The sequence below is a fragment of the Camarhynchus parvulus genome, chromosome 20 (genome assembly GCF_901933205.1).
Source record: "Camarhynchus parvulus chromosome 20, STF_HiC, whole genome shotgun sequence".
Taxonomy (NCBI): domain Eukaryota; kingdom Metazoa; phylum Chordata; class Aves; order Passeriformes; family Thraupidae; genus Camarhynchus; species Camarhynchus parvulus.
In genome coordinates, this window is record NC_044590.1 from 6,085,867 (window position 1) to 6,098,752 (window position 12,886).

Genomic DNA, 12,886 nt, shown 5'->3' on the forward strand with positions numbered 1-12,886 from the left:
GCACACAGGAAGCTCCCAGTGGTGCAGGATTTAGGACAACTGCTCATTACCTGTGGTCTGCACCAGGAGTCCCCACAGTGACTGCGTCTCTTCCACAAACACAACTCCTGTTTTTAATGCTAAAGTCGTGCTCTGTGATTTATCAAATCTCCCACACTGGAGGAAAGCACAGGGAATGGTCTGAACTGTTGAACAGCCCCACTGGACATCCACACAGGCTCCTCTCCTGTCAGGATCTCAACCCATCTCCCTGCATCCAGCACAGGCTACAAAGGTTTCCTTTTCAGGGTGGTTTATAAACTGTCAAACTTGGACACAGAACAGCCACCCTGCCCGAAAGGAGATGGAGAACAGAAGCTTCACCAGAATCTGTTGCTCTTCCTTTGCCATTAGTGGGAAAAGCTCTTTTAAAAACATTTATTTGCTTATGGAAGATTTATTTAAATTCAATGGCAGAAAGCTGCAAGCTCAGAGCTCTCCACGTGGAACCTGAGCTCTTCTGTCCTCCAGACCTCTCACTTCAAATTTTCTGAACAAATTTTCCCAGGAAGTCTCTCAGGCATTTTAAAGGATTTATTCTCTTTATCACTTGAAAAGCTATCTAAGTCCTCAGGCAAAATTTACCATCTAAGAAACACCAGAAAATTCTTCAGCTCTTATCAGTTTGATGTGGGAATTGAGCAAACTAAAGTTCCTGGAGAGAAATTTCCTTCAGGAGTGTGAGGTCGAATGTTCTCTCAGTCAAATATCAAACTCTTCAGCCGTGGTATTTTACTGCAAGTGTGAGAGTAACTGAGTGCTCCAGTCTGCTGGCCAGACCAGAAAATACAACTAAGCATAAGAAATACTATCTAAATGGAAAGGTTGCCTTGGCAAATCAGGTCGATTTTCAGAATCCAAATATAAAAATGCAGTATTTTGTTGGAGCAGTGTTTCACCTGGTCCAATACTCCAGCTCTGACAATGGCCACAGGACACTGTTTAGGGAAAGCAGGAGTGTCTGCCCACTATCTGTGAAAACTCACTGTTCTTACTGCCCTGGCATCCCAAATCATGAGCTCAGGGATGCCAGGGGTGCATTCCTGCCTATTCCCTCTAATATCTGCTCATGGCCTTGCTGTCCTTGAGGTCTCTGTCCAGGAGACAGAAAGGAAAAAGAGCTGGAGACATTTGTGGAGCACAAACAGGTGTTAGAGAGAGTCAGGTCCTTCCCCTCACTCCGGCTCTATCTGCATCTACTCTGCACAGAGTGGAGGAGTCAGAAGACAGAAGCAAAATCCTGCAGGGGTCAGAGACCTGCCCAGCCCAAGGAGCTGGCAGGGCAGGAATTGGGACCCTTACAGAGCTCAGCAGGTTGGGTGGAGCCTCTGTCCCAGTGAAGCCCTGCCAGCATCCTCCTTTTCCCCAGGGCTCTGCTGAAACTCGCCCGGTGGTCCTGGGAGCTGCTGCCAAACATCTGCCTGCAGCACACTGAGATGACATCATCTGGAACCCTTTGTTTCCTCACTCAGGAGAGCTCCAGGGGTGCAAGAGCAGGGCTGGAGATCAAGAGGCCTCAGCAGAGCTTGGTGATAAGACAAACCCCTACAGATTTGGACTCTATTATCTCTCTAGATAGTGTTCTCTCATTTCTCACTGTATCTGACCCTATCTCAAATGACAGAAATCCATCCAAAGCATCCTTTCTTCCCTATTATTTTTGGCAACTAAGTACCACACACTGCTGGCTGAGAGTCTAACCTGGGCTGTTTTGGATGTACAGCATCAGAGGCAGTAAAGTTTGTGACCAGTCCACTTGATGATCACCTGTCCTGGCCACAGCCAGGGTACTCTGAGCATCCTGCACTCATGGCTTGGCCACTCAGCCCCACACACAGAGTGCAAGGATCTTGGGCAAATGTTGATTTTTCAAAGAACACTTCAGCAGGTCTCAGTAATAAAGTCCTGCTGTAATCCTCCTTTTCCTACGACTGCTTAGTGTTGACCGAATGCCTTATTGCTCAGGTCTGCCACCTTCACAGGATCAGGGACTTCAGATCACTCAAGGCCAGAGAGAAAAAAACAACCTGAATTTCTGTTACCATTTGGGATCATGGATGCATGAACATCTGTCAGGTTCCCAAAGGAGCTGCTCTACCTCACTGAGGAATTCTGGCTTGGACCTGGAAATCCTGAGGCTGTTAGCACCATGTCACAGCTCGAGTAATTAGATCTGAGTCCCAACATCCCAACTGCATCCAGCACAGCGCAGCGCTGACACAGCTTCTGGTTCTGATTTGGGAGCTGGGGTGCTTGCAGCTCCTTGGCTATGGGGGGGCAGATGCTCTCAGATCTGTCTCCAAGCCCTCAGCCCTGCAGCAGCCACAAGGAGCAGAGAATCCCAGGATTTCCCTTGGGAAGAGTGAGAAGCTGGTTAGGGCAGCAGTGTGTGCAGTGGTGTGAGAGTGTGATACAAGGCTGGAGGGGCAGCTTTCCACCCCCTTTCCTACCTGCATAGGGTAGATGTAGGCGCTTCTTTTAGGGCAAAGGGAAAGATGGCATTTGAAGGATGCTCAGTGGAACTCACACAGAGCAACTGATGTGGTTCATGAGTTAGAGGAGACCGTGGAAAGGAAGATGATTTTAATCCACCCCTCCACTGTTTTGATCCCAGATGAGAACTTCTTTTATGGGCTACTCTAAGGCCACACCTGCTCAAACATCTTCAGTCAGTGCTAGAGCTCATCATATTTTATTTTTAAGCAGAGAGGTTAATTGTGAAAAATGAAACCTATTAAACACCACATTTTTTAAAAAAGTAACATGACACAGGGTGGAACAGAGGGAATTTTAAGCTTTGGCTGGATATGCACAACTTGACTGAAATAAATAAAAGCCCAAGGCCACCTTTAAGCCATTTTAGGAGACTCTGCTAACACAAGTAATAAATGGATCTCCTTGGAGTGCAACTTACAGTGTGTTGAGGTTCTTCAGTCTTCTGAAGGCTCCAGGTTGTATCTCCTTGATGTGGTTGAAGCGTAAATCTCTAAAAGCAGAGGGTATAAACAAGCCATTAGACCAGGGAAGGGAGTGGAGAAGGATAAGGGACAGTGGCTGGGGTCTGCTCTTGTCTGCAACGTCAGGCAAAAGCTGGGATAAGCCTATAGTGCTAAAATTCTTTACTTTAATTCCACAGAAAACCAGACACTAAAAGGACTCAAGGAATCATTCCCATGAGCACCAGAAGAGAGTCTGCAGCAAACCACCCCAAGTTCACAATTACTCTTGCATCTCATCCTGATTTGTAGAGGAACACACATCATCACGTGGATCCATAATTTAGCTCCCTACTAAAACTATCTCTGCCCTACAATGGTTAAATCTGCCCAAATAACCTCATATAATAAGAATTTCCCATTTTGCTCTGCAATGCTCCAAGACTTACAACAGCTTATCTCTGCCTGCACTTCAGATCTGTGCCAACTGCAATTAGAATTACTGGAGTCCAGGGGATTCTGGCAAATTTCAAGGGCTGCCCATGGAACTACATCAGCTTGGAACCCAAAACCATGGGGTTTGGCTTGCTAATGGGATAATGAAATAAGAGCTAAGTGGTTTAACCTGGTTAACCAAGGATAAACACATCTGTAGGGAACATGGTGCATTGATTTGGCACCTTGCATGGCCCAGTGTATTATAACAAATCACAAAAGCTGACAAATGGGGATTGCTGCAAGTTTCTGTCCAAAGCACACACTGAAGTGGATTTTTTTTTCTCCTGCACTGCTTGATCTATCACGTTTAGGGAATACACAGCTATTTTTTCATGTTAAGGCAGCCTTTTAAGGGCATTTTCTTTAAGAGGAAAAAAGCAGTTTGCAAAATGTAGTCTTTCTATGCTAAAAAATTCATAATGAATTTTCTTACTTTTTAGGCAGAAAATGTTTGGCTTAACTTGCATTGCTTCAAATGTGCATTTCTTGCCCTTTTTCTCAGAGGGAGTTCTATATCTTTCTTCCCTGACAATGTGAATTTGAAGGGTATCTTTATGGATTTTTCCAGGCAATGGCTGCCACCATGAAGCCAAACACAATTAAACCCTGGCAGCAGTGACAGCACAGCGTGCTGCCTCTTCTCCACAGCCTCGTTAAAAGGAAACCAGGGAAGACCAGACCAGGAGAAAAGGTGGAGAAATGCAAACTTGATTTACAGCCTGCAATGCACAAACACCAACCCTGCTGCCCTGGGGGTGTGTAAAGGGCCCTGTAATTAGTTCAGGCAGCTGCAGGTATAGGGAATATTACAAATACATGGGAGGAGCACACAGGGGTCAGAGCTGGAGCTGGCCATGCTCAGGGAAGGCAGCAGGCAGTGCAGTGTAAAATCCAACTTCACAGGCTGCAGGTGGGGACAAAATGCTCTGAGTGTTTTAATGAATGAAGACAACTGCAGCCCTTTGAACCACACAGAATTAGAGTTCTTTTTAAACTACACCACCCCCAAGGAGCATGTAACAAAGCTTAGCTCATTGTTTTAATGAAATGTTTTAATTTTTCTTCTGTTTCCCCTTCCAGGTAAGGCCTTTAGATGATTCTCTGGACCCCGGATATCTTTCAGTCCTTTGGAAAGTTCTTTTTGGTTTGCTCTCCATCACAAGGGCAACAGCTTTCCCCACAGACAAAAATGGAACAGAAACACTGCATCCCTTCTCTGAGCACTTCATTTCAAGGAATGATGTGAAATAACTGGAGAGAATCCAAAATAAAGCAATGGGAATGATATGAAGTCTAGAAAACATGACAATGAAAAGAACTGAAATTGCTTATTTAACCATAGATAAAATAACTACGGCAGGAAATTGCTACAAATAGAAAGGGCAAATAGTCACTGACTGAAACTGCAGATTCAGGGGGTTTTTTTTAAATATCCCAACTAACAAGGCTCATAAAACACCCAGTGTACTTCAGGTGAGACAGGCATTAGCCACACATGGTTTAGGAAGGTGGATTCTGTCCTGGAGGATGGACCAGGCTATTCTGCCCCTGTACCCCAGACAGCTTTAAAATATACCAGCGTTGACATCCCTGCACAGCAAAGAATGTCCCTGGGCATGCAGAGGAACCTGCATATTCCTCTTTACCATATAAAAACCCCAATACTTTGCCTCATCCTTAGCATTTTCACTCCAGACCTTGCCTCAGCCTAAAGCATCGCTGGCAGTGAAGGGCTGCGCTGGGAATCCCTGGCTTGAATGTGTTTGATTGAGAACATTCCCCACTGAGTTTGTCTCCTCTCCCACAGAAACACTTGTTGCTCTCTATTCCCAGGGCACTCACTCTGGAAATTCACATTTCTGCTCAGGAACAAATGTGTTTTTTACAGGGACTCACCACGGAGCCCCTCCCAGGGCAGCTGCTCCCAGCTGCCCCACGCCACAGCAGCTGGGCTCCCTCCCTCCTGCCCACTTCCTTCCACCTGGGAATTTGAAAAATGGAGGGAAAAAATAATCCCTCGTGATTCAACTCTCCCCCATGATTTCAAGGGTGGCAGTCTGGGATTACAAATGACCTTCCCACAAGGAACAGCTGCTGCTAAGGGATTCTGGATCCTCTTCTGCCTTCACACAAAGAGGAGGCCTGGGAGAGCAGCATCACCCAGCACAGATCCCTCTGGACAGCACCAATTTGACTGGCTCAGCTTAAATCCCACCAAATCCTCATGCTCTGACAGGAAAGTGACCTGGAATGTGTGGATAACCCAGGATCTGCTGTAGAAATCAGTCACCTTTTCTGAATTTGGGAATTATTGACAGAGACTACAAAGAATGCCAGAATTTGCACATGGATGGAGAAATGGATCTTTACAGAATTACACAGTCTGAGCCTCTCAGCTGCTATCAGAACAATCATCCCTGCAAGCCTTCTGTTAAATAATTATCAGTGATTAGCACATAAAGCAATCAATGGCTTTTACAAGAAACTTCCACTTCTGTTTAATCTATTTAGGCTTTCACAGACTCATGTATTACTATGTTAACTAAGCAGATAATTAGCTACAAGAGGCATTTTACTGCACTTCTGTGGAAATTACTGGGTTTGTGTCATTGAAGAGTCCTTTGTGCTCCCACCACTGTGCACAGCAGTGATGCTGACAGTTCTGCCCAGAGCTGGTTGGAAAGTGGCAGCCACACAATCACCACCAACAATGACACAGAGAGTAAAGGTGCTTTTACAGAGATTAGATGTTGAAGTTCCTCCCAGTGTTTCCAAAGGAAGGGAGGGTGTGAAAGACATCCTATAAAAATATCCCGTAAGACAAGTTTCCAATGTACAAGAAGAGCCAGGATATTTATGAGAAAGATGCTCGTTCCTCACATTTATCTGCACAACATCAGAGTCAGCTCTGGAGGTTCCCCAGTCCTGCCAAACCACTCCAGTCCTGGCAGGAAGGGAAAACTGCCATGCTGAGATGGAAATGAAGAATTCCAGACTCACTGTCATCAGCTCCCCAGCTCAGGAATGTCCCTGTCCCACACAAGTCCCCAAGTGGCTTTAATAAATGACAGCCTTCATCCCAGAACCCCTTACATGGACAGCTGAGCCCTGCCAGCCCTCAGAGGCAGATGAGGAGACCATGGGGAGGCTCAGGGCTGGGGATTTTCCAAGTCCTGGCTATTTTGGGCCCTACCAGATTAAGACATCAAGATTCGGCTGTTCAAAGAGTGAAGAGGAAGGAAAATATGTTGAGCATGGAGATACAAGGAAATGAAACGATGGGATCATGGTTGAAACAGTGGAGAGCGAGCAGCTGCAGGGAGCCTCACTCTGCAGAACAGGCTGTGGTTCCCTGCTGCACTGCCACACCACTTATTCTGAAGATTCAGGAACACTAGATTTTAATTAAGAAAATTACCACAGGCATTCCTGAACCCAGCTTTTTAAGATTCCGGCTCCCACAAACAGGAGTCAGGTTTTCAAAAGGGCTCCCTCTGCGTCAGCTGGGGCAGGAACTTGACCAAAATCCAGCAGCCAGTGTACCAAGCTGGTTTGATCTCACTTTTTCTGTCCATGTAAGCTGCTGGGAATGCCAAGCCTGAAGGGCAGTCCCAGGATAGGAGGGATCTGTTGGTGCCTCATTTCTGGTGGGATCATTTCAAATACCACCTGGCATCCCTTTAGCTCTTTCCAGGAAGGGTAGGGCTAAGGATTACTTCCAAAACATGGTTTTGGTCCTGAACACATGCTCAAGTAGGAAGATTACAAAAAAAAGATGCTGAATTCATCAGTGTTAGATAATTTGAACTATTATTTATTAGCAGTGGGATGAAGAGTAGGGTCTGATCTTACCCAAAGCAGCTGAGTCTGTTCTTGGGCATTCATGGCAGCATGACTCTCTTAACCTAATGCATAACTCCTTTGCACCATTTATCAAAGATACATCAAAGGAAGAAAACTTTCCCTCCTCCTGGAGTATGTTCTGACCCTGATTCAGAGGAAGTAAAATAAACACTTTAATATTGAGTCTCATGTAGCTTAAGTGTCAGTCTTCCACTTTTTTTATGAGCATGATCATTAAAGTTTTTACCCAGAATACACACACATTCTTTCACCAAAAAAATACTGACTTCTCCTTAAAGAGAACAGGAAAGAGTCCTGGTATCCCTGTGGGGAGAGGGATGTGGTGAGGGCAACAAAAATACAAATACTCAAGTGGGAACCAGATGCTGAAGCAGTGGAAGTTCAGTAAAAGCAGAATTTTAAACACTTAAGGTAGCTACAATCACAAGACTTAGAATGCTTCCATCAAAAGATGCTGGAATGCTTCTAGAAAGAAAATATATTTGAAATACCTTCCCTCCCCATTTTCTTGCCAATGAAGAGGCATCTAAAAATAGAACATAAAGTTCTTGGTCACCTCTAGAATGTTTAATAAGGATTAAATACTAGAGTGAAAGAAGTCAGAAAGAGATTCTACCTGGCACACGCAGAATGTGTGGCTGTGCACTTAATGGCTGTATATAAGATTATCACACAAGAGGAAATGAGTAATCCCTTCTTCAACCCAAAACACACGACAGAGACCAGAAACTGAGCAGCATTTCCAAGAACTCATTTGCTCAGTAAACCTTTCCCCAGCAAATGTATAAAATTCCTTCTCAAAATGTGCTTATTAATAGACCAAGAGAGCTACACCCTGTCCTACTGCAGCCTTCCTCCTGCAGGAGGAAGAGAGGAGCTGAGCAGGCACCAAAAACAGCACAACAAGGAAGGGAAAGAAAACTTGTCCAGCTGGCCATGCTTACACTGCCCAATTAGCAGCCAGGTCTGTGCACAACTGGGTCACCTTCAGTTCATGCCAGCCATGTGCTCGAATCCCAGATCCTGCCCTGTGCCCTCAGCTATGTTTCTCCAGCAGTACTCATTCATTATGTGCCCTGCATAATGCAGAAAGAAGAATAACCCATGGATAATTGGATTGCAATCCATTAGCTGCCAGCCAGAGGGGAACTTCTTTCCATGGATTTCTTCTACTCATGTCCACGCGTTTGGAAGTTTATTGTTTTAAATGTCACACTGCAGAACAAATGGCTGAGAAGGTTAAAGACCTATTGAAATTTTCAGTGTATGTTCCACAGCTGTTCGCTTCCTTAGGCTGCTGGCTGGAAGAACTGCCTGAATCCCAGCAGTAACCAGCAGATCACATCTGGATAATCATGTTCCAATTGAACAGACACCAGCCAAAGTATGTTTGCAGTTCTACACCATGAATTTTTATGGCTTATCTGTACACGTGTAGTCATTCCTGCCATCCCATTCTCTGCTCGGGATAAAGCGAGCAGTCTCCATTACCAAAGATTAATAGTCTACTGCTAAAACCAGACTTTGGGCCAGTTCCTCAGCTGTACCCAGCTGGGATTGGGAAGGGAGGGGGAAAATGGCGACCCAAGAGGAGCCAGTAACAGCTCATCAATCCTGGAGCTGGTTCCGTGCCAATCCCAGCATCGCTCAGGGAAGGCGATGGGCGGCTCCGAGTGCCGCCAGCTGGCTGCAGCCCCAGGGGCCATCTGCCAATGGTAAAGCACAGCCTGTGCCAGCTAGGACACTTCCCCACTCTTCCAGGATTCTTAGAGAGGGTGGCACTGAGTCATGGAGGTCAGAAAGTCCCAAACTCCCAACTTCAAAGCAAATCCCACCTGGAAACTGCAGCTGTTCTTCGAGGGAACCGAGCTGGAGCCTGGGATCCGTGTTGGGAGCTGCAGTCAGATTCAGCCCTGTTCACACCAAAGATTAACGGTGGAAAATATCCCAATCCCACATTTTCTGCTCAGAATAACTCCGTGATCAAGACTATTCTTGCTGTAATTCCAAATGTTCAGTCTGACACAAGGATTCTCCCAGGAGAAACACTAACATACCAAAAAGCTGGAGGAGTCAGGGCTTGGTTAAGAAGCATTCCTTGATCTTCCACAATTCAAAAAAAGTTTAATTACTCAAATGCTATTTATAACAGATACAAATGGGATGCTGGCTGGGAAATGCATTTGCATACATTAGATCTTCAAGATAGCCAGACAGTCAGGATTTTTCCTTGCCACACAAAGGCCCGAGATCTGCCAACAGAGAGCACTCACCAGGCTCATCTTCTTTATGTCTATGATCACCAATATGTGGTTTGCTTATAATTACGTAGACAGCAGTAAAAGAGGATAAAATGGATAAATCATCTTAAAAAATAGTGGCTCATGAAGAGTTATCTTTCTTTGCAATATTGCAATTTTTATATCTCACATCCATACTATTTATTTAATGTTTTAAAAGCCAGTTTCCTATTCAAGGTGGTGCAGAGAATGAAGTGTACTCTTGCCAGAGGGAGCACACCATTCCAGAACTGGGAAAGAGCTGGTGACACAGTAAACTTCCCTCCCTCTGCACTCCAAGGATCTTGAGCAGAAACTCAGGCTCCGCTGTGACAGCAAATGTTGCCTCATTGCAAACAGAGAACAGGAATTAAGCTTCAGTGATCTCAGAAATACCTCAGTTCAGCCAATGGAACAAACCTTTCCCTCAATAAAATCTAGGTTTAAACAAGGAGGAACAAGTTACTTTGCTAAAATCAGTGTCAATGTACTTTAAATATTTAAATATTTCAAGATGCAGGGGAATAAGGGGGAGAAAAAGGTTGGTAAGAGTGTGAAGAGTCAGATGCTGCAAGTCACTGTAAGAGCACATAAGCACTGCCCAGTGACAAGTACTGAGCAGGGTCACACTGCAAATAATCATTCCAGCACCAGCCCAGGCAGTGAGAAAGCTTTGGCAGCTGCAACAAGTGTAGATCTCATCCTTTGGGCCACCAATGCAAGAACCTCTGTGGTCTCCACCCACCACAGCAGACCTGGATGGCAACAGTCCAATTCCAGCATCCTGCCCACAGCATTCTCCTCTGGCTGCCAGCAGAGAAAGTGCATTAGCAATATCAGAGAGATGTTCATGGGAGAAATGCTGGTACGGATGTGCCAGCTGAGATAGAAGTGAACTTGTTATAAGCAAAGGGAAAAGCTGCTCAAACTCGTGTTGGAAAAGTTTTGCAACAAGCAGCAGATTTAAGGAGGATGAGCATGAAGATTCATTTTTGGCAAGTCTTTCCAACTACTTACAAAAAAGGGGTCATCCAATACAAGGGATCAGATAAGAGTAGCACAGAGGGAAGGGTTTTGTCACATGTCACTGCATCTTAAAGCCACCTTTAAATTTAGGATTAGTTTAGAATCACAGGGAAGTGTTCTTCTCCTCCAATAACAACTCCTTAAGAGCCTCCAAGAATTCAGTGTCTTTTTCCTCCATCTTTCCTGTTTGAATGGATTCAGCCACCAGCTCCCTCATCTTCTTATTTCTCAAGTAATCTGTGAGTTACCACAGCTGTTACTTTCCAAATAAGCCTCAGTTTTGATTTGAACAGTTCAAGTAGAAAGTGGAAAACCAGTACTTAGAAATTCAGTACTGAAATGGTGTTGTATATATAAGGGAAGTGTTTGTGTCACTGGAGACAAAAGCCTGAGCTGCTCTATTTCCTCTCTCCCTCTACACCCATACACAAAGCCTTCTAAAATGCAAACTGTGTTCCTTTCCATAAGCTCAGTTTAACATTTTTGACCTTTGATTCCCCAAAACTGTCTTCCAGTGCTTGCTTGGAATTACTCTCATTAAATTTTTCAATTCCCTTGATTGTCCTATTAGCAATTAACTGATGCCAGAAGCAGCAGTTTCTGTTTTGTGTTTTAAAAGCACAAACCCGTTCTTGAGGCTCATAATTCTGCAGGAGGAAAAGAGGATAAAAAGTATCCATTTGGCCTTTTTGCCCTTTTTTCCCCTTTTTTTAAAGACCATGCAGGTAAGAAAGGCAGGAAAATGAAGTGGTTACTCACAGAATGTTTGTCTGGGGCGGGATCTCGGGGATGGTTTCTAACATCAGATGCATGCATCTCACTGTAGTCCTGAAGCACAGGCAGCGGCTGGGGCAGGAGCAGGAGAAGCCAGGCAGAAGGAGAAAATACAAAAAGCCTCCAAGAACTGAAGGTTTGATCAGCATGGTGTTTGCTGGAGCGTATTTGCCTCAATTCTGAGCTGCAGGGAGCTGACAAAAAAAGTTTCCCAGCCCTGAGGTCCAGGAGGAGGGGACTCATCAGCATGTGTTTGCAATTAAATTAAGGCAGTTTGACAGTCCAACCGCCCACCCTCTCTGCCATTCTGCACATCACTGGAGATCACACTGTCCCCACCCCTCTCTGATTGTGGCGCTGAAATACAAACTCTTCCTTTGGATCTATTTTCGCTTTGTTGCTTCTTTTAAACAGCAAGTTAACTCCTCACCTTCTCCTCAGGCATCTCTGAAAACACAGCGCACCTCCATGGACAGCGACCAAAAAATGACCTCGTGGTCCAGGGCTGAGCTGGGATGCAAAAAATCCAGGGCCAAGGTTTTTAGGTCAATTTTTTTTTTTTTTTTTGCCCTAGCACAGTCTGCAAACTAAAGAGAACCTTATCTAACAGCCTGTCAAATGTATGGTGCTGTAAGACTTTCAGGATAGAGGCTGTCTCCTATTACATGGAGCTACAACATCAAGCAAAAATACGCCTCCAAGCATTGAGTGGGCGTGGGATCTAACAGATAAGGGATTTTAAATGAGAGATCAGTAACAGAGATAAATAACCTGCAAATAAAGACTAAACCCCATCCAGGAATATGTGATTTCTCAGGCAGAGTAAAAGATTCATTTCAAAGGTCTTTGACCAAGTATAATTTCTTTCAACAAGTATGTTAATTGGAAAAATGTCAGGGTTTTTGAGAAATTCAAGGCAACTGAGGGGTGAAGAGTGGTAAAAAATATGAAATCAGCTAAGTTTGAACTGTAGGGAATGCAGTCCTCCATTTGTTTCTCCCCACTAGAAAATAAAATTGAGATGCAAAAGGAAGAATTTGTTTCCAGGTGAATTAATCACTTTTATGAAGAAACTACAGTAAAAACAGCTTATCTTTAGGTTTCAAGCTATTACTACACAATATCCAAAATGTATGGGTTGAGCACAAGGGATGCATTAACACACATTAGAATTTTTATTGAGGATTTCCAACACAGCACCATCCCACATAACCTGGCAGGTCAAATGAAAGCTTCCCATCAACCTGCACATCTGCTTTGTACTGTACACTGCAAAATAATTAATGTGGCAAAGAAGACAAGAGTGACATTTAAACCTTCCTGGTTCAGATTCTTTGTCACTTGAGCATTTGGGGAGAGTGTTTTTGACAAGTCTTTCCAACTACTTACAAAAAAAGGGTCATCCAAGACAAGGGATCAGATAAGAGTAGCACGAAGGGAAGGAATAACATGTATTGGTTTGCCCAGCTA

At 44.5% G+C, this 12,886-nt stretch overlaps 1 protein-coding gene across 1 annotated transcript in view; it reads right to left on the reverse strand.

Annotated features, from left to right (window-relative positions):
- LOC115911848 (peroxidasin homolog) overlaps positions 1-11,639 on the reverse strand; it is a 42,609-nt gene extending 30,970 nt beyond the window's left edge. Inside the window, exons 1-2 of the mRNA XM_030963095.1 lie at positions 11,402-11,639; positions 2,954-3,025 (exon numbers count right to left, since the gene is read on the reverse strand). Coding sequence (XP_030818955.1) covers positions 2,954-3,025; positions 11,402-11,565 — 236 coding nt within the window. The 5' untranslated portion in view covers positions 11,566-11,639. The remainder of the gene's footprint in view (positions 1-2,953; positions 3,026-11,401) is intronic.
- Positions 11,640-12,886: the final 1,247 nt, after the last annotated feature.